General features: G+C 50.3%; 2 protein-coding genes across 5 annotated transcripts in view; one reads left to right on the forward strand and one right to left on the reverse strand.

Annotated features, from left to right (window-relative positions):
- Nucleotides 1–19,393, forward strand: part of PANK2 (pantothenate kinase 2) — a 35,582-nt gene extending 16,189 nt beyond the window's left edge. The window contains exons 3-8 of one of the 4 annotated variants that reach the window (XR_015720937.1): nt 2,011–2,264; nt 3,463–3,639; nt 5,284–5,407; nt 6,984–7,109; nt 10,271–10,500; nt 19,253–19,393. Coding sequence is in view for 2 of the 4 variants with exons in the window: in XM_087853730.1 (XP_087709856.1) it covers nt 2,011–2,264; nt 3,463–3,639; nt 5,284–5,407; nt 6,984–7,109; nt 10,271–10,321 (732 nt within the window). In the remaining 2 variants the exon portion in view is untranslated. Of the gene's footprint in view, nt 1–2,010; nt 2,265–3,462; nt 3,640–4,617; nt 4,783–5,283; nt 5,408–6,983; nt 7,110–10,270; nt 15,609–19,252 lie in introns of those variants that run through there. The other 3 variants (XM_087853730.1, XR_015720938.1, XM_045808480.2) reach the window with 3 other exon arrangements.
- RNF24 (ring finger protein 24) overlaps nt 19,068–19,950 on the reverse strand; it is a 69,322-nt gene continuing 68,439 nt past the window's right edge. Inside the window, exon 6 of the mRNA XM_045808519.2 lies at nt 19,068–19,704. Coding sequence (XP_045664475.1) covers nt 19,566–19,704 — 139 coding nt within the window. The 3' untranslated portion in view covers nt 19,068–19,565. The remainder of the gene's footprint in view (nt 19,705–19,950) is intronic.

Below are 19,950 nucleotides of genomic sequence, written 5' to 3' on the forward strand. Positions count from 1 at the left end.
GAGCCTGATGTGGGGCTCGATCCCGGGACCCTGGGATCACGCCCTGAGCCGAAGGCAGACGCTCAACACCTGAGCCACCCAGGCGCCCCCTTTGCTTGAATTTCTTTTGGTTGTTGGTTTTCAGTGGCTTCCCTTCCACCCGTGAGTAAAGGGGAAGTGTAGCTGGAGGAGAGATGGTCCCCTCCTTTGTGGAAGCTTCATAGTGGACTCTGGATCATAAGTGATAGGTAACGGAGAAAATCTTTTTTCCAGGACCCTGTAGAGATGCCCTTTGGAACATATTCGAAAATCATTGCGGTGATTGTCAGAGGTTTAGCATTGTGTGGTAATTCAAGGGGAGGGTGCAAAGTGGATTTTAGACTTCGGGAATTGGTTCTTAGGCTGTCGGGGTTTCTCAGTGTGTGCACCAGTGCTGTCCTTGGAAATTGTAGGAAAATGAGATTACTGTCAATGCTGTTTCTGCATTTGGAGTAACTAGTATTTTATAAGCCACAGTGAAATATTTTTTTAAATACTGAGTTCACCCTGTTGGTTTTTTAATGCAACTCAGATTTCCGAACGTCCTGGGTTTGCTTGTTGGCCCAGCACATACACTGCTGTGAAGTTAGCTGTGCCTTCAGTCATCTTTCATTTAGAGGCGGGGATTCATTAGGAATTAGCAGGACACTTCAGGATGACAGGAGTTATAGGAAAGAAAAGGAAAAAATTATAGGAAAAAAAAGGAGACCAAGTGCTTGGGCTCCAGTAGACCACAGTGGAAAGTGATGAAAAGCTCGAAGTGGAAAGTCGGTTTTGAATTCATGATCGCAGGGAGGGCACGAGCGGGTACAGTAGGGACAGTGATGAATCCTGCAGGAGCTTGCGTTCGGTCAGAGGAATAATTTCATATTCTTACTTAGTGATTCATTAAGGGTTAAGATGAAGGTACCTATTAACTCCCCTCTCTGCTGTGGATCTGAATAAACTGAGGGTAAATGTAATCAAGTGAGAGTAGAATTGAAGGGGGAGAACTTGCAGGGCTAGATCTGGGTTTAAGTAGAAATCGGTGCTTTAAGCGGGTTGAGGCAGTTTTCCCTTTGCACATATCCGGAGGGTCCGCGCTGGTAAACGTTCACGTGGGTTAGAAGTCCAGGGAGTGAAGTGGGGGTTTCTTTCTGCCATCTCTCCAGTCACCACTGTTAGAAGCTGACGTATCTTCCTAGTTCTCTGTGCGCGACTGTGTATGACCCGTACATGTGCCTATAAACTTGTCTCCAGAGGCAGGCAGGTAGGGTCTTTATGAAATGTTTTTCTACTTGCTTTTGTGACTGATAACATGTCCCGGAGTTCTTTCCACTTCAGTTCTTAATTGAAGGTCCTCTTCACTCTTAATTGCTGCACAGCGCTCCCTAATATGAATAAGCATTCCTTTATTATTTAAATGGATGAAATTGACAACACCGTTGTAAATCTTGATACTGCTAAAACCTTCCCAGCCTCCAGGGGCCGTCATCAGTTCAGTGAAAAATCTTGCCTTCTGCTTGGACACTTGCGGCCCTCTGATGCCTGTTCGTTGATAATAAAGTGTGGCCGCTTTGGTACTGCTCCGGAGCCCCGTAGAGGGTCTTCTGGAGGGGACACGTTGGAGTCCTTGTGGCTCCTGCCATGTGTCCCCAGGTGTGTGAGTCACTTGAATTTCTTGGAGTTGGCTTTCAGATCAGGCTGTGATCGCTCCTGTCCTCCAGCTCCCGGTCCCTGTGCTCCCTGTGCGTAGACCTCTCGTCCTTTGCTTGGGTCTGGGCGTCAGGCTCCGGTGGTGAAGGCCGTTTGTAAGTGGGGTGGGGGTGGGTCTGTCTCGTTGGTCTGTCCCGATGTGTGTTGTCTGCAGGTCTGTTCTGTGAATCATGCATGAATAATCCACTTCTGTGAGCACTTCTGTGCTTTGTTTAATGGAGAGGGGTGCCTTATTAAGTGGAGTTTTTATTTGTTTGGTCTGTTAAAAAGTCTGAATACATTTTTATTTCATTACAGATAGGTGACCTTCAGCTTTGCAAACTTGATGAACTAGATTGTTTAGTAAAAGGAATTTTATACATTGACTCAGTTGGATTCAATGGACGGTCACAGTGCTATTACTTTGAAAATCCTGCTGATGCTGAAAAATGTCAGAAGTTACCGTTTGATTTGAAAAATCCATACCCTCTGCTTCTGGTGAACATTGGCTCTGGGGTTAGCATTTTAGCAGTATATTCCAAAGATAATTACAAGCGGGTCACGGGTACCAGGTAGGTCTTTTATATAAAAGTTTTTGTTTATTCTTGATATCATGATGGGTTAAAAGTGAGTTTTCAGGTATTGCATATAAGTACACTTTTAAGGATCTGTTTAAATTATGTGAAAAACATTTCTTTCTGGGATTAGGCAAACAAATAGTTTCTCTTTGAACATTCTGGTATCGTGACCTACTTTTCTTTAACCTGTATTGCTCAGGATTTCATTATCATAGTTCCATAAACTGTCTCATTGGCAGACTCGTTGAGCCCAGTCCCTGCCGTCAGGTAGTATATGGCGTGCGCGTACTTAGGTCACCAAAGCTGCCGGTGACGTCTGTAAGGACAAGGCAAGGCGAGATCCCAGCTTTGAAACTGGCCTAGATTTTTTTTTTTAAGAGATTTTATTTATTTGAGAGAGAACGAGCGGTGGGGAGGGCCAGAGGGAGAGAGAGAGAAGCAGACTCCCTGCTGAGCAGGGAGCCCGATAGGGGGCTCAGTCCCAGGACCCTGAGATCATGACCTGAGCTAAAGGCAGACACTTAACGGACTGAGCCACCCAGGCGCCCCGGCGTAGATTTTATGCATACCAGGCGCGCACCCACCCGCGGGGTGGTCTGAGATCTAGAAGGTGAGGTACTGAGCAGCAGGCAGATGATTGAGGGAGGGCAGGCTGAGAAGGGAGGAGAGGCGGCAGGCGAGAAGGAGTATGTTGTGGTTTAAGGGTTAGGGGTCACTTGAGGCAAAACAAGGAGCTGGGGACTGGGGTAGACAAGTTTGTTTAAACAGGTGTGAATCAAAAAATGAGGTGAGTAATTTTGGGAGAGAAACACGTTTAATGAACGAGTTCTTCGTGGGGTGGCGCTGCTGAAGCAGGGTGAGCAGGGGTTTGGAGAGACAAAGGAAGGGAGGTGCTAGTGTGGCCCGGGTGTGGCGGGTGGGTCTGCGCCTCAAGGTCCTCGCGCTCAGGCTGCGCTGGGGTCGCCGGCCCTGGGTTTTGCCATTTTGCTCGTTGGCTCACGTGAATACGTATCAAGGTATATATCAGGCATCTTGTTTTTTATCTTTCCACAGACTTGCCTGCCAGTGGCGTCTGCATGATTGGGTTGGGGGAGTGGGTTGTTGTATGAATGTGCTTTTGGGTTCATAAATATTACCTTCCTGTTCTTAGTTTTAAAATGTTGTTAATACTGTGTTGTTTGTTTTTAATCAGTCTTGGAGGAGGAACTTTTTTTGGTCTCTGCTGTCTTCTTACTGGCTGTACCACTTTTGAAGAAGCTCTTGAAATGGCATCTCGTGGAGATAGCACCAAAGTGGATAAACTAGTTCGAGACATTTATGGAGGGGACTATGAGAGGTTTGGACTGCCGGGCTGGGCCGTGGCATCAAGGTAAGGGGGGTGTGTGTTCTCTGAAAGTCAGGAATAAGATATTAAATATTGGGTGTATCTTTTTCCTTTTAAACAGCTTTTATTGCTCTATAATTTACATACTATAAAGTCACCTGTTTAAAGTAAAATTTAGTGGTTTTTAGTATATGTATTTACCAAATTGCAGAGTCATCACCATAATCTAATTTCAGTACGTTTTCATTACCCCGGAAAGAAACCTTCCGTCCGTTAGCTGTGATTCCTCACCCCCCACCTCAGTCCTTGGTCAACACGAATATATTTTCTGTCTATAGATTTGCCTGTTCTGGACACTTCATATGTATGGGGTCCTGCAGTATGAGATTTTGGTGACTGGCTGCTTTCCACTCAGCATGTTTTTAAGGTGCATCCGTGCGGCAGCAGGAGTCAGCACTTTGAATCTGCTGGTGACTGTTAGGATCACCTTGTCAGCGGCTGCAAAAAAGGCAGCTGGGATTTTGGTCGGGATTGTGTTGAATTTGTAGCTCATGTTGGGAAGTGTTGCCATCTTAACATTATCAAGTCTTCTGATCTAAGATAGAATGTCTTTCCATTTATTGAGAGTTTTGCTTTTCTTTCACCGATGTTTTATGGTAGTTTTCAGTGTACAGTTGTTATACTACTTTTGTTAAATATATTTCTAAGTATTTTATTCTCTTTGATGCTGTTGTAAAGGAAGTTTTTTATTTTTTATTTTTAAGATTTTATTCATTTGAGAGAGAGCACGAGCGGGGGGCGGGGGGCGGCGGCACAGAAGTGAGGGAGAAGCAGACTCCCCCTGAGCAGGGAGCCCGACACAGCCGTCCCAGGACCCTGGGATCGTGACCTGAGCCGAAGGCAGATGCTCAATCGACTGAGCCACCCAGGCGCCCCTGGGATTGTTTTTTAACTTTCATTTCCGGATTGTTTAGAAAAAAGAATTGTTTTCTGTGTATTGGGACACGTGATTTTTCCTCACAGGGAAAGGACTACACGTGTGCATGCTTGTGGACTAGTTTCGGGGACTTCGTAATGCTGTGTGTGTCCATTCTGAGTTTGCGGCACTTGCACATGATTGATCACTTCCGTGTCTGATCGGACGTGTGTTCCGCTCACAGTTATTAACGTAGCGGTTCTGCTGGTCAGGTACTTTGAAGTACTCTATCTTCTAGGGAAATCTGAAACTCTTAAGCAGTTTACTCTGGGACTGCACGTCTGCGCTTTTGCTTTGCTCCGATGAAGCAGTTTCCCAGACAGAGCGTGACCACGCAGCCGAGCGGGATGGCGGTGCCCTTGGGAAGGAGTTGCTCGTAGAGCTGCCTTTCTGGAACTGGCCCTGGCTGCAGAAGGCGTGGTGGTGCCTTAGAGCGGGTCCGATGAGATCCTGAGCGGACGTGTGAAGGTCCGTCATCGAGGCTAGGTTTCAGCGGAAGCCGCGGGGAGAGGCACCGGCTTACCGAGAAGGCTGCGGGCTTGCTTCGGGGTCTGTTTCTCTTTGAGCAGCCGCTCTGTTATTTTGGAATAGAAAGTTTGAAGATTTGAACAATGTAGCCCTAAGAGTCACATTTACGTTAGTAGAGGAACGTGTAAGTTCTGTTGTCTGTGTCGCCTTTGGTTCAGCATCTGGGCGTTTTCTTTCCCTTCCAGCTTTGGGAACATGATGAGCAAGGAGAAGCGAGAGGCGGTCAGTAAGGAGGACCTGGCCAGAGCCACCCTCATCACCATCACCAACAACATCGGCTCGATAGCAAGAATGTGCGCCCTCAATGAAGTAAGGGCACGCGGAGTTCTTTAGATGCTCTGAGGAGAGTACGGAACGTACCAGGGGGCCTCCGCTGCTGTGCGACGTCCGTCTGGTCCGGACGGTGCGTCGGCGTGGCTGTGCGGGCTGCAGGCGCTGCCCCGGGAAGGGGGAGCTCTGCACGCGGAGCCTCCTCTTCACTGAGGGTTTCTGTTCTTTGTTTTCTCAGTGAAGATAAGTATTGCCACTCTCTAGAAGTAAAAGTGCATCTTTCGGGGAGACGGGGGGAGGCCGGAAGGCAGGCAGAGCTCGGTGGCGGGCGCTGTGGGCGGCGGTGATGGAGAGCAGCCGGACGAGGCCCCGTGCGCCCCGCGGAGCCCTGCGGCCCCGGGAAGGCCTGTGGAGGAAGCCGCTGCCGCCGGAGAAGACGGGGCGGCCCAGGAGCGCCCGCCCTCCCCGCCGCCCAGCTGTCTCTGTGCTTTCAGCTTCTTTACAGTGCTGCCTTGTAGCATTCGGGTCAAGCAGCATTGTACAGGGCTATGAAAGAGCCGAGAACGGCCTTCCCGGGGCCGGGGTGCAGCTCTGCCGCGCGTGCCTACTCACGCGGTGCTGTTTACAGTCCTCTGTGGGAGAGGTGCTGTAGGCATGTGGCTTAAAAAGGAGACTTTGAAAGGTACCAAAAGATTGTCTCGTTTTTAACTAAAAAGATACTGTATCAGCATCAAGTAATTAAAAACATGCTTCATTCGAATATGTTAAAGTTACTGTTTCCTTTATCGCATGCTCCTTTTCCTGTCCTTACTTTAAGATCTGTTAGTTGGTGTGCGTGTGTATACCATGTCAGAGTTTTTATTTCGATACTTCGAACGGCACCGCTGTATGTTTGATTTGGTTTTGGATCATAAATCGCCTGGAGCTGGGCATCTGGTAGCTTGCCACGGATCGCTCTGCGGGGAGGCGTTTTTAAGTGTGAAGCTTTTCTTTGGTTGAATTTTATTCCTGAGAAGGGACTTACTCTGGAGTGAGGTTTCTCCTCTGGAGAATACGACCGTGCTTAGGAGTTTGGTGGGTATTATTGCCAAGGCGCTTTCACAAGGGCTGTCCTGGCGCAGATCTCTAGCGTTGAGTGAGTGGGTCAGTGTTACCATAACTTGGCTCGTTGCTGCGGGTGGGATTTCAGTTCTGCTAACTTTTAATAGGTTTAAATGCTTTCTTTGCTGGTGGGGTTGAATTTTTTCCTGTTATATTTCTTGTATAATTTACAAATAAGTGTCACTTTCCTTCTTTGAATTGGGGTCTTACTTTTTTTTTAACTTTTCTGTATAAAACTTCTACTTTAATAACAGTTATTGTTTGTCATATTTAATACAAATGGTTTTCCTAATTTGTTTTCTCTTGTGACATTTTCCGGCATGGTTTGAAGCGGGTCAGTCCAGAGTTTTCTGGGTTCAAATTTAAGTGGCCTTGGCCAACTCAATTAAATGTAAATAGTTTATTTTATTTTTTGCTCAGCAGTCAAGTTGCACATGGTGCTCTGTTTGGGGTAGCTTTTACGAGAGGACAGAAGTTAAGATGAAAACTAATTGCCTTTTTTTGATGTGCTCAGAACATTAACCAGGTGGTATTTGTTGGAAATTTCTTGAGAATTAATACGATCGCCATGCGACTTTTGGCATATGCTTTGGATTATTGGTCCAAGGGGCAGTTGAAAGCACTTTTTTCGGAACACGAGGTAAGCGGACTGACTTCTTGCGATAGTGTTACGAACGTAAAGGGCGTGCAGTCCCCACTGCATTGGAACTTGAAGTACACGTTGAAGTGGGCTGCAGTTCCTATTTTTTTGGTGAAAGAATGACAGCGGGTTTAACTTTGATTGTAATGTTCAAAAGCTATTTGGACCTGATTTAATGCAAGGGAAATTTCTGGTTAATTTAATTGTGAGATTCAGCAATTTTTAAGAAATCTTGGTGAACACCTCTATTTCTAAGGTTATGTGCTTTTCCAAACCATCCTTTTTATTTTCCCCATTACGCTCATTTTGTAAATGCATTTACTCTGGGTTCTGCTTTTTTCCTTTTGATGTCAGTTTTTATGTATTGCTCCAGTTCACGTGCCGCTTATTTAAGATGTGTGTTCTAAAACCAACAAAAACGTATTAAGATTAGAGCCACACTGTTATAAGAACTTAACACCTAGACAGGCTAGAAAGGACAAAACGGAAGAGACTCTTTGAATTGCTGAGCCTGATATCCTATATGGTAAAGTGCTTTACTGTTTTTCCAGCTTGGGGAAAAAATAGAACCATAGCTGTGGAGGGGGACCTCTCTTCTGTCCCCTTGGTTGTGGGGTAGTTGAACTATTTTTAGTGTTGCTGGATTTTAAATAGTGTTATCATGAACATTTTTCAGAATTGTTTGTGCACGTTTACTTTAAGGGTATTTATAGGAATTGACAGAATACGATTCGAAGCGCTACACAGGTGGCTTTTTCCCTCAAAGTTGCTCTTTTTCCTTTCTAAGTGGCTTAAGTTCATAGTTAAAATTCAAAGTGCACAAATTCCCCTTTTGAAAAAGCTTAAAATTTGGTCATCTAATATTTTAAGTTTATCTTATTAAGTTTTTAGTTGAGTAAATGGGCCGCGTGCCCTTGTGTAAGGGTAAGGCGCACAGCGTGGGCCGCTGCTAGACTTCGTGTTCCTCGGCCGCGCTTCCGGCCGCCGGGGGGCGCTACGGCTCTGTGTGCTGGCCTTCAGCGCGCTCTGGCCTCTCGCCTGCCCCTTTGTACGGCTGTACCCTTAAGGCTTTTCTTACTTTTCACGTTATCAATAAATCGGTACCAAATTATCGTTAAGTTTCTTATACCTTTTATCTATATCTTACTTTTTGTGATCTTTGCCCAGTTTTATTTTGCTTTATGTTAGAATAAAAAGAAACCCTCTTTCGTGTCACATCGTAGTATAACTTTCCTCCTGCTCCGTTTCTACCTCTTGAAACCCTTTTCTAGGTGGAACGTGGAGACTCATTTCTTAGGTTAGCTTTTTTTAAATCTTCACACCGTAACAGTTACGGTTTGAACGCTTTATGGAGTCTTGGTTGGACAACCTGTCATCCTTCCTGCCGCCTGACCTCATTTTCCGCCGGCTCTGACCGCTGGCCCTGCTTCCTCTTGCCGTTGCGTCCGGCCTCCGACTCGAGCGTCACCGCTGCGCTCGTGGAACTTGGACAGCTTGGGCTCCCTGCGTCTTGAAATCCCCTCGCGCTCTCACCCTGAAGTCACTTTAACTACCGTGAAAGCTTTGTGTGCGTTCCTGTCAGCTTTGTTTACTGTTCTCGTCGTAGCCTCTGGTAGCTTGTGACAGTTGGCATCTTCTACTTGCTGGTGGGTTCTGGATCTTCAGGGGAGCTCATTGAATGGTTAACTTCATCTCTTCTTTTGCTGTTCAGAACGCCACGGAAAACAAAGCGGATAGCCAGCTGAACCCCCGGGAGTCAGTCCTCTGGCGTCTGGTGGCGGGGTCCCTCAGCGTCCCCTCCTCCTGTTCAGCCGGGTGGCCCCTGCGGTTGCTGGCGACCTCTCATCACCCACATCGTGCGGCTGCCTGTTTTTAAGGCCAGGAAACCGAGTGAGAGGAGAGGCTTCAGCTTCTCTCGGGTGTGGCCACTTTTCTTGGAGTAGTTTTCCTTGGGCGCCCGACTGGACCTTCGTGACTTACGATAGACACTGCTAGCACATCCTTCTCAGTCGGGGGCAGGTCTTTCAGGATCTTCCCACTTTCCTTTTTCAGTCATTTCTGTCTTTTTGAAAGTGCTTGACGGATTACCCTTGGGAGACCGTGACGGGGTCTCGACCGCTGGAGGATTGCCCTCTGCTCTGATGCCCGCTGGTGCGCTCTTTTCTACCAGCGCGGGTTTTTCTCATTTTCTGTTACATGCAGCCCTTTTTTCTTTCTGTTTTTGGGATTTACTGTCTTGGTTCTTGGTTGTATTTGACTTCGACTACTTCCCTCTGGAGTTGGCCCAGCATTGTCCTCCTTCAGCTGCCGCTTGTCTGCCTCATGCCTCTGCCCCGTCTGCGGGCTCTCTGTTCTGCAGGTGGCGCTTTTCCACCGTGCCCCCCACTTCCCCTCGCATTAGCACCCTCTCGTCCACTCCTCTGCCGCCCGCCTCCGCCAGTGCCGCCCTGACGGCTGCCTTGTTCCAGATCCAGGCAGCCAGTTACGTCCTGGTGTGGCTGCTTGGCTGCTAGGGGCCCCTCAGCCTCACACGGGCCGAATGGAAGCCCTCCTTGCTCACCACATCTCTTGCTCCTGTGTCCCTGTCCTCAGGGGCGCTGTCACCGGATGCGAGGGAAGGACCTAAACCTCCCTGCTGGCCTCTTCCCCTTCTTCGGCAGGTCTGAGTCCATCCCACCCTCTTCTCCTCCTCCCTTCCATCGCCAGCCCAGTTAGGCCCTCACCCTGTGCGACCAGCCCCCCAGTCCGAGCTCTTCCTGCTCCGTTGCACTTATGTCCCATCCTCCCTTCATTCCTTAGTTGTCTGGAGAGGCTCCGGGCCTCTGCTGCTTCCCCTTCCTGCCGGAGACAGCCCCGCTATGGTCTCTTACAGACGTCACTGCGCCGCCGTGGGCCCCAGCTCCTGCAGCCCTCAGCTCGGGCTTTGGTCTCACATGCTGACCTGCCGGGCTGTCTTGGACATCCGACCCTCCTCCCCAGCCTGGGAGCTCCTCAGAGCTTCTCTGCCCCCACGCTGGTCTTGGGCTCAGCAAAATGGGTGCTCAAGGAATGGGTGTCAGGAATTACGGGCGCTGTTGGCTTTAATAGTAGTAATCATATTTATGGTAATTTAAATAAGTCTAAGGAAAATTGCTCTCATTTTTGGTGTACTTTTTTTTCAGGGTTATTTTGGAGCCGTTGGAGCACTCCTTGAGCTGTTGAAGATCCCCTGATCGTTACCTGGGGAGGGGTTCCTGGAACATTCCACAATGGGATCTGTGAACTTTTGTTTTTTAAGAGACTTATTCAGTTTTATGATTGTGTACTACCCGAATCAAAGCAAGAAAGGACAAGTGTATTTTTCTAAGTCCTCAAGATAAATCCTAAAAAATTCAGTCTAAACTAGTAACCGGTAAGGAAAGATACATGTATAAAAAAGTGGACCATGCCCGCGGCAGTTTGGATCTGCTGTGTTGCGGTTGCTCTCAGTGCAGCTTTGTCACACCTGCCATGTATTTTTGAAATTCAGTGTCGCTTGCTGGAGCCACTTCAGGGGAGAGCTGTTCTGTGTTCAGCTGACTGTGGTTTTCTGTCCTGTTGAACTTGCTAGATGTAAGGCAAGCACTGTATGTTGTAATCTAATCACAATGTTGTCAAGATGGCCTTGGAGATCATCACCTGTGCATTAACTCTGGTGTGAGTTTAGCCTTTTGTGTGAACATACTGAAAAACATGTTTTATTTCAAGGATCTGCAAACTTGATTGGGCAGAGTAATTCTGTATTTGTAACTTGGCAATTAAGCAACTTTTGGAAGGGCAGTTCCAGGTTACTCTACACCAAACAGTCCTGGGAAGGTCTGTTTGGAAAGATGGGGCTTAGTCTACCCTGGGCAGAATATCCTGGGGGGCGGGAGGTAATTTTGTTGAAGTGATTTAAGCTAGCAGAAAAAATGCCACCTGGAAGACTAAACCCAGACCAAAGGGGCCTCTTGAATCGACATCTTTTCATGGAATTGGAGAGTTCGGTTTTTTGGGCTGGTAGAAAGTGAGGAATTGAAGTCCATTGATTAACTCATGGGGAGCAGGGCGGGGTACTTCCGCCTTCCCCTCCCACTTGGGGTCTTTACTTGCCAGAAATTGCCAGGCAGGCTGGCCGGTAGGACTGCGTGAGGGCTGCATGTGCAGGCTCCAAAGGTAGCGTGATGAGAGGTTCGAAGATGGAGTCTTGGTAGATTGACTTAGAAGGTTTTCTTTCTGCTGTACAGAATAACTTAAAAAACCCTTCCCCTTGGAGATAGAGCACCGTTTTATTTTGTGTATTTTTGTGCCCACATCGCTGTTGAAGGCGATGAAGGGTCTGTATAAAGCAGCCTTTGAACCAGAAGGAAACTCCAAGACTCTGCAGCCTCCTTGGCGCCTGGGCAGGGGGACCTGGCCGGAAGGTTCCAAGGGTCGGAAGGGCCCGGGGCCCCTTGGGTCGCCAAGGGAGGAGGGTCGGGTCCCTTGGCACCTCTTGTGTTGGCCGCGTGGCGGCAGCAGAGGCACGTGGCAGCACTTTCTCAGGGGCCACCCCTTCAGGCAGCTGGGCGCCTGTGGGTTTTGGGTGCTGCCAGCCTGGCGCAGGCAGCAGAGCTGGGGGGATGCTGTGGAGATGAGACCTGTGGCCCCTGGGTGGTGATCGGCTTCTCTGCTGCTGCCACCGCTCGTGGCGCTTGGGGCGCTCAGCCCCAGCCACCTCTGATCTCAGCCCTCAGCCCTCAGCCCTGAGACATGTGCTTGGTGGCCCCACGGCCCCCATGGCCCCCACGGCCTTCAGAGACAGGGTCACTACCCACTCGCTGATACACAGTTGTGCTTCTGGAGCCCTTGTGCCCCAGGCCTGCTCCGCTTGCTCCCCTCCAGAGAAGGTAGTGGAGGGAGGGAGGGAGCCCGCTTCGGAGGAGATCCGGGCCCCTGTGCCGGGGGTGCCCTGCTCTCCCCCTGCCTAGACGGTGCTCACGAGGCTGTGACCAGTGCTTGACGCAGCTGGCCTCACTGCAGCTCTGTTCACCGTGCAGTTCAGCAGGAACAAGCCTGCCTGAGGTTGCACGGCTAGAGCGGGCCAGAGCCCCCTCTCCTGCGTCGCACTGACCTCGCGCTTCTATGAACGCAGCACTTCCTGTCCTCGAGCAGCTGTCTCCGTGACTTCTCTGCGCTTTGTGCTCAGCTCACACTGTCACTAGCTGGGAGGGTGCCTGATCCGTCACCAGTGCGTTGTTTCTAAGGCTAGCGGACGTTTCTGGCCTCTTCAGTTCTGCCACAGCAGGCCCCTCTTGCTTTTCCTGCTGCCTCCCAGGCCGCTTGTGCGTGGCCAGCTGCCGCTGCTCAGGATGCAGGTGCGGTCCCACCTCCCTAAGCAGCCATCAGCCCTGGATGCGGGTTTCTAAGGTGGTGCCCCTCCCAGCCCTCGTGTCCGAGCTGTAGCCCCAAGGCAGTGACCGCCTTCCCCTCTCACCCCTGAGTGTCCCTAAGGCCGTCGCTACACATTCTCTTCCCTGAGCCTGACCCCAGTTTACTGCCACTGCACTGCCTCTGGCGCGTGAGGCGCATGTAAATAAACTCCCATCCATGGGCACGTCTGCCGTCTCTCGGCGGCGTCCCTCCCCGGCTGCCCGTCATGAGGAAGCCGAGGCTCCCCCCGCTGCCGGAGACGGTGTGTGTGTTGGGGGGGGCTAAACCAAGATTGGAGATGAAGGCTCAGGCTGAGTGCTGGGATGCGGTGACTGGCAAGGGGGGAGGGAGTCTCCGGGGGGTACCCAGGCTTGTTGGGGAGGCTTGGTTTCGGACTGTGTGGTCTTGACGCCAGAGGGCAGCTGGATGTGTTTAACTGGAGACCTCAGACCTGAGAATGATGTGTATCTAGGTGGGAGTTTGGTGGACGGGAAGGCAGAGGGAGAAGAACAGTCACAGGATGCGCAGAGAAGGAACAGGCTGCAAAGACAGTGGTCCCGTACGGGGCTGGTGGGGGCCGCTGCCCAGGCCGCTGAGGAGGAGGAGCTCCCCGGGCACCTGCGTTCAGAGGAGGTTCAAGAAATGGTCCAGATTTGTGGCAGGGTCATGAATGGCCTTGAGGGAAGCCCTTTTCCCCCCCAAACTGTGGGGCCAAAGCTGACCTGTGGGGGGTCCCAGTGAGGAGAAATGGCAGTCACCACCGGACGACTTTGGAGCAAGAGATGTTTTTTTCTCTTAATGTAATATAGTTGGTATTGCCCAGCCTGCGATGCAGCTAGAGGCGTGCGGCGTGAGCCAGCCCCACCACCTCAACCCCCGAGCGCCGGTGTCCACGTCGGCGAGCCCGCTGGTGTGTCCAGCCGGATCCGCAGTGCCGAGGCCAGGGTGGCAGGTGGGGCCTGGGCCTCTTTCTCCCTCACTGGGACCCGGTGCTCCGGTCCTCATCCTTGACCCCACGCCCCAGCCCGTGGGAGGGTGCAGGCCGGAAGCTCCCTTCGTCACAGTCCCGCGTTGCTGGTGACCAGCTCACTTTGATCACAGCCACTCACCTTGACTCTCCAACCCGCGCCACACAGGCTGAGGTGGGGTGTAGGTGACCTCAGGCCCTCCGAGTTGCAGGGTACATACTCAACACAAAGTATTTTCAAAACCTGCTTTTTATTTACATTTAAGTCAATTACATGCATGTTTTGTTTTTAAAACAGGAGTAATTAGCCAAAAATGCATTAAAATTTTAAAATAGCAATTAAATATACAAAAATATAGCTTACAAAAAACTGCGAATGTTTAAAAATATTCTGCTGCAGAATTCTTAGTGTACAAACACGTCTATGAAACCTGAAGCTCAGCATTTCATAAACCTTTTTTTTTGAGGGAGTTATCTGAGATCTGGTGAATAAAACCCAGTGGGCTAAATAAACGACAGGACTTAAACTACCCCCTTCTGGGCAATGATGTCAAGAAACACAGAGACGACAGTATCAGGAACGCTCTTGGAAGACCGGGCCCTCGTCAGGAGGGACTTTCCTAACCCCGGCCGCGCCCGCTCTGGCAGGGCCTGCAAGGGAAGGGGTGCGTGGAAGGACAGTGTGCAGCTGGCCCTATACGCAGGTCCGCCAGGCTCGTGCTGGCACAGGGAGCAGAGAGGAGCTCCATCAAGCTACAACAGGTCCCTTGACACTGGGGGGGACCACCTTCGAGGTCCATGTCCCTGGAGCAGGGTAGGTGTTCTCCCTGACGAGAGCCACAAAAGTGAGTGCTGGATTGGTAAGCGATGGGTATGGTGCTTGGTCTAAAAGTGGGATGAAACTGTTTGCATCTTGCAACAAGTTGGGCTCTAAAGGGGAACACACTGAGCAAGTCCCATTTTTCTCCTGATAATCTCACTCAAATGGAAGCACATTCCGTGGCACGTGGGATCTTCCGTTCATCTCCACTAAAGAACCACTCCAGTTTTCAAGTGCAGAGTGAGGCACGTTCATCTCTTTTACTTAAAATTCATAATAGCTAATGCGGGAGACATTCTAACCCAGGACGAGATACTCAAGTAACAGAAAGGTGGCGCTTCACATACAGTTCCTGTCAAGCTTTAGGTTAGGGGCCCAAGCTGCACTTTTAATCCAAGGGAAGGCAGGATGCCAGGGGGGCTGGCGAGGACCAAGAGGCAGGAGTCCATGCCCCTCCCCGCAGAGCTGCCTGGAGGAAGCAGCTTTATAAACTCCTGCAGGGGCAAAAATGGACTTAAGACATTTTTTCTTTCTTTAAAGAAAAGATGACTAGTGGAGTAATTTCTGTGGTCGAAAGGAGAAAATCCTGTGGGAAGCATTTTCTTTTTAATGTGTGCCTAAAGAGTGGGGCGGGAAAGGGAGCAGAGCGCATGGCCTTGAACATGGACACTGAAGTGTGTGTATCTGCGGTTCACCTGGAGGAGCCTGCCTACCTACCTGCTTAGCATCAGCTGAGACATCGCCCCCCGCCCTGTCCCCCAAACCAGAGGCTGCCTCAGGCTTCAGTTGTTGCTGCTTCTCAAACCCCTGCCTCAGAAACACAGGAGCTCGCCTAAGAAATCATGGCGGTGGTAGCCAGACATCACCCCATCAGATGGGGTTGGGTGGGGGTGGGGGTAGCTCGTCCAGGCCCTGCAAAGGCTGCTGGACCTGGACCGGGGGCCTGCACTGCTGCCGTCAGTAACAGAGCAGGACCTGTTCTCGAGCGTCCTGTCACAGACCAGAAGGAGTCTGGAAATCGGTTGTGCTCACATATTATCTGAGCACCTGTGTGGTAAGGGCCACGGAGGGACTGCTGTTTCTGCTTTGTATGGAAAACCAGAAGTTCAGTTTGCTGCAATCAATAAAAAATAGTGCCTTATTCAAAAAGGAATGTGATTGCAAAGACATCCCCCAATTATGGGCTCACCTTTTATAGATACTCTGCCTTCTGGGATGGCTCTTCCCCCATGAATAGGAATGCTCCTTGGATATACTTGTCTGGTATCACAAAGTAAAAAAAAAAAAAAAAAAGAAAGAAAAATTATGTACACACACAAGCACACGTGTATACATACACATGTGTGTATTCACCTGCATATGTGTAAATGGTCACTGGAAGGATCTACATGGAACAAACTAAAAGTGGGCATTCAAGGGCTAATAAAGTTGGGCTTGCCAGGTCAACGATGCAAGGAAGACAATGATTTGTGAGCTATGTGAGGGGGTTACCTACTCAGAAGCTTACGCGATGGCGCTCGGGGAGCACTGCGGGAAAGGTACACGGAGGTGACTGGGGAAGATCAGGAGAGGCAAAGGAAGGGACCCGGGCGGACCCAGACCCCAGGGGAGCCCTGTCCCTCAGAAAGTTCCTGCTGAGGTTCTGTTGCTACCTGGACTACAGAGGAGCCCCACGTGACCTGCATCAGGATGATGCCTATAATCAGAAGCTGCCACGGCCCCAGGCCTACTGCCCACCAGGCTTTGGACGTGGCTGGTCCTCACAAGAACCAGCAAAGATGTTACTACAATTCCTAGGTGGTGGATAAGAAAACCCGCTTTGAGAGGCTAACTTGCATAAGGACACACGGCTGGTGAATGGCAAGGGGTGATTTTGAATCACTGAGCACTTTTTCTGTCCAGAGCTCTAGGGATGCTTCCCTTGTTAATTTTGTAATTCTCAGCCTTTCAGAGAATTAGAGTTGTTCAGAATAGCTTAGCAGAGCAGGACCGGGTCATGGAGGTGACAGGCTTTGAAGTGGGGCTGTGGAAAGGGGCAAATCATTCTGATGGGCCCAAGGGACGTGGCACTGGGGAAAAGGATCTTCATTTGTCAAGACCTATCAAGAACAAGCTATCTGGCAATGATGGTATGTTCCCTGTATTCCTCACCCCAGACCTCCCGTGGGCCATCTGCTCCCACCTGGCCATTTCTGTCTTGTCCTGCTCCCTGCCTTGGTGGGTGCAGACTACGAGGACCTTATCTGCTAGGGACAGGCCCAACCAAATCACACTGTGGCAAAGAAGTGACAGAGGACAATACCTTATGCCTACTCTTTAGGAAACAAGTCAGGCTGGTTTTGTTCCCTGTTGCTAAAGCCAGCTGGATTCAGCTGCTCCCCTAGCAGTAACTAGAGAATGATGCAGCCGCCCATGGAGTTCCCGGTTATTTTCTTTTAACCCACAGCATACAAGTAACATCCAATCTTTGAGCTGCTTAAGACACATTAAGAGAAAGTAAAAAACCTCCGTGTCACCAGCCAGTGGCCCAAGAGCAGACAGACCAAAGACCCCACGTGTCTAGATTTAACAAAAGGTCACCAACAACTCACCAACGAAAGACAGATGTGGCTAGAGTAGCCTCACTCTAAAGTGTAAGCCTGTGCCAAGAATATTAGGGTGTCCTTAACTCGTTCTTTAAAAAAATGTCGAGATGGAGATTTAACCTTGTCCACAGAAGACTGTGTTTTAATCAGAATTAAAGGAAGACGTAAGTGAAGGCCTGGCCTTGCGGTTTTGGCAGTGCGGCAGAGAGCCCTGGAGGGGGACCCAGATGTGGGGAGCAAGTGCATTCAGGCCGTGTTGCCAAGAGTCGCGGCCGCTGCTGTGCGTGGTGCTGGCCGTGCTGCAGTGAGACAACAGAGCCAAGAAAGGAGATGAGAGCGAGCAGAGGGAATATTCGCCACTCCACGCCCAGCCCCATCCTGGCGGAAGAACTGCATTGAAAAAGCCCTCTGCATTCACAAGGTGCCGAGGTCACGGAGGTGGTACCTCGTGGGGGCTGGTGCCCGGCGGAGCGCGCGGCATTCCTGAGCTATCCTCTACCGGCCGGAGTGACGCGCCAACCAGGTCAGCTCGCGCTTCCTGCGATACAGGAAATGAACTCCTCTACCTCCCTACACACACGGACTCGTGGGCGGTCTCCTCATACTGACGCACAGGGACAGAAAAAGGCTGCAACAGACCAGTTACAATCCTGCGGAAGCTGTGAACTGAAATCATTTGCAGTTTAGAGCATGAGAAATCTTCCTCTGAGGGGAAAAATTTTCTTTCCTGTTTGAACCCCGTAACGACAAGGTGAGATCTGTCCCAAAGCCATTCCATGGGAAATGGTGGGTGCTGGCCACTAATGAGGCTAGTCCAGAAGCAGGCTTACTTCTGACATTGGTCACTGGAAACCTTTCACTGTAAACTGGGTGCTTGCAGTATTCAACTCCGTTGTGCTACCAACACAGAACGCAGAAACCATGAAAGTAGGAACGCACGAAAAGTTCTTTTCAAGAATGCCCAACAGGCTAAGGCTTTCATATAAAAATATCCCACACTTCCTTGCCCTGTTTCAGCAGCAGCCAGTTGGCGTGCCATGAATAGGTCACACAGAGGAAACAGCCAATTCTGACCAACTGGATTTGTAATTTTCCAAGCTGGATTCTGCCCAGCACTTTCCTAGGCTAGTGGGAATTTTCCTCCTCCTCTGGCCCCAGCCACCTGAGCCAAGGACAGGTTCCCTCTCCCATTCTAAGACGGTAGAGGCTGGATTCCAGAAAAAATCCCTGGAGACATGCCGTGAACAGAGTAGCAAAGCTTCCTCCATCGGCTCTCCATACCACGCAGACCACATTTCCAATGAGAAACTGTCCCATTCACACCTGCGGAATGGAGCAGAGGCAAAGCTGTTGATGAGAAGTCCACCCTATGACAGAAGGAGGTGGAAAGGAGGGCTGTGGAAAAGAACTTTCTATCTGACCCAAAGCCACTTCAGATAGCTAATTTGTACAGTATTCATGAATCTGAATAGATGGGAGTCATTTCTAGAAAAGTTGGGCAGAAAACTGAAGAGCAGCATGCATTTCTCTCCTATAAAGACACTTTGAATTACTCATCTCAAGTCTGAATAGTGCGGCACACACCGGCGGGTGAACAGCCTGCGGGAGCTTCCTGACACTATTTACAATCTCAAGTGGATCCCCGGCTTCAGAATTACATAAGGATCTTATTTGGGATGCTTTAAATTGTTAAAAGGTCAATGACAGGCATTTTCTCTTAAGTAGAAACAGGGTAAGAGGGAAGAGAACAGAGGGAAGGAGGGGGGAGGCAAGGGGGTCAGCATCCTCTCATCTCAGCAGGGCCGGGAGGACTGGCCATTCTCAGGAAGGAGTTCCCCTTACCAAGGCAGTGGGCTGAGACTAGCAGCTGTGCTGGAACCACACTGCGTGGGCAGCACCCTGAGACCCCCTGGGTCACACAGGGACAGCATGGGCTCACTAGGAAGTCAGGGGGTAAATGAGAGGAAATGGCTTCTGACCAGGCCTTCCCAAGCACATCTAATGTTTTTAGATGATTTGATAGCAAGTGTCGTGAACTTGAGGGAGAAGGGGTGGCGAGGGGCACCGCTGCTCTGTGGTAACCAAAGCCCTTGGGTTCCAAGATGACCTTATCAAAGGAACATAATGTGAAAAGCCTTGTTGGCACTGCCTCACCAATCACTGGCAACCAGTCGTGCTTCAGCTGAGGTAACCGCTGGTTTTACTTGGCTCAGGGGCTGCCGGGAGGGTTTGCTGCTGCAAAGGCATGCACGGTCTGCATAGAAGCTCGTCTGTCCACAGGGGGTGGGGGAGTGGCTTTAAAGACCTGCCCTCAGTTCCCTTCTCTAACAGTTCTGTGTATCTTCCCTTCTGCTTGATAAAGATTCACCTTGACATGGAGATAAGTATCTGGGAGACAGAGTAATGGCGTCAGCAAGAGACCCTCATGAAATTTCTTGAACATAACCGGAAGGCTCATCCATCATCCACTCCTCTTGGCATGGGGTAGTGTCAGCGTGCTTTGGTTGTCACAAGACCCAGAAGTCTGCGTTTCCAGCCGTGCTGGCCCGAGATCTTCATGAGGCAAAGAAGTGGCAGCTGGTGCCCCAGGTAGAGCAGCCGACACAGAGACCGCTTGTGTTCCTCCTGGCTCCACATGGGCATCGGATCCCGCAGCAGTTTGATTCTTGGGGGAGCTATACAATGTTCTCTGCCCCGGGCAGGGGTCCCTGTGGGGGTCCACGGTCCTGCTTACTGTGCAGCTGGGCCAGCTGCAGAACTGGCATGTTGCACAGTGGACACACCTTCCGAACCTCCAGCCACTTAATAAGGCACCTGCAAAGCGAGACAACACAGCAGGAAGAGGTCAGTCCCATGCTCGTGGCCCCTGCTGCCCACATGCCTCATGGGTTGAACACCTCTGTCCCTCGTAGCCAGGGGCCAGTGTGAACACTCAGGTCCCAAGCAGCTCCACCAGCAGGCGGACCACAGCCGTTAGTCTTCCAAAAGGTGATACTAAGAAACCACAGTCAGCATGCTATATTCTTGAATTATCCATGACTTGTTAATGAAGTACAGAGG

This window comes from Ursus americanus, chromosome 22, assembly GCF_024610735.1.
Source record: "Ursus americanus isolate L20-20 chromosome 22, mUrsAme1.1.p, whole genome shotgun sequence".
NCBI lineage: Eukaryota > Metazoa > Chordata > Mammalia > Carnivora > Ursidae > Ursus > Ursus americanus.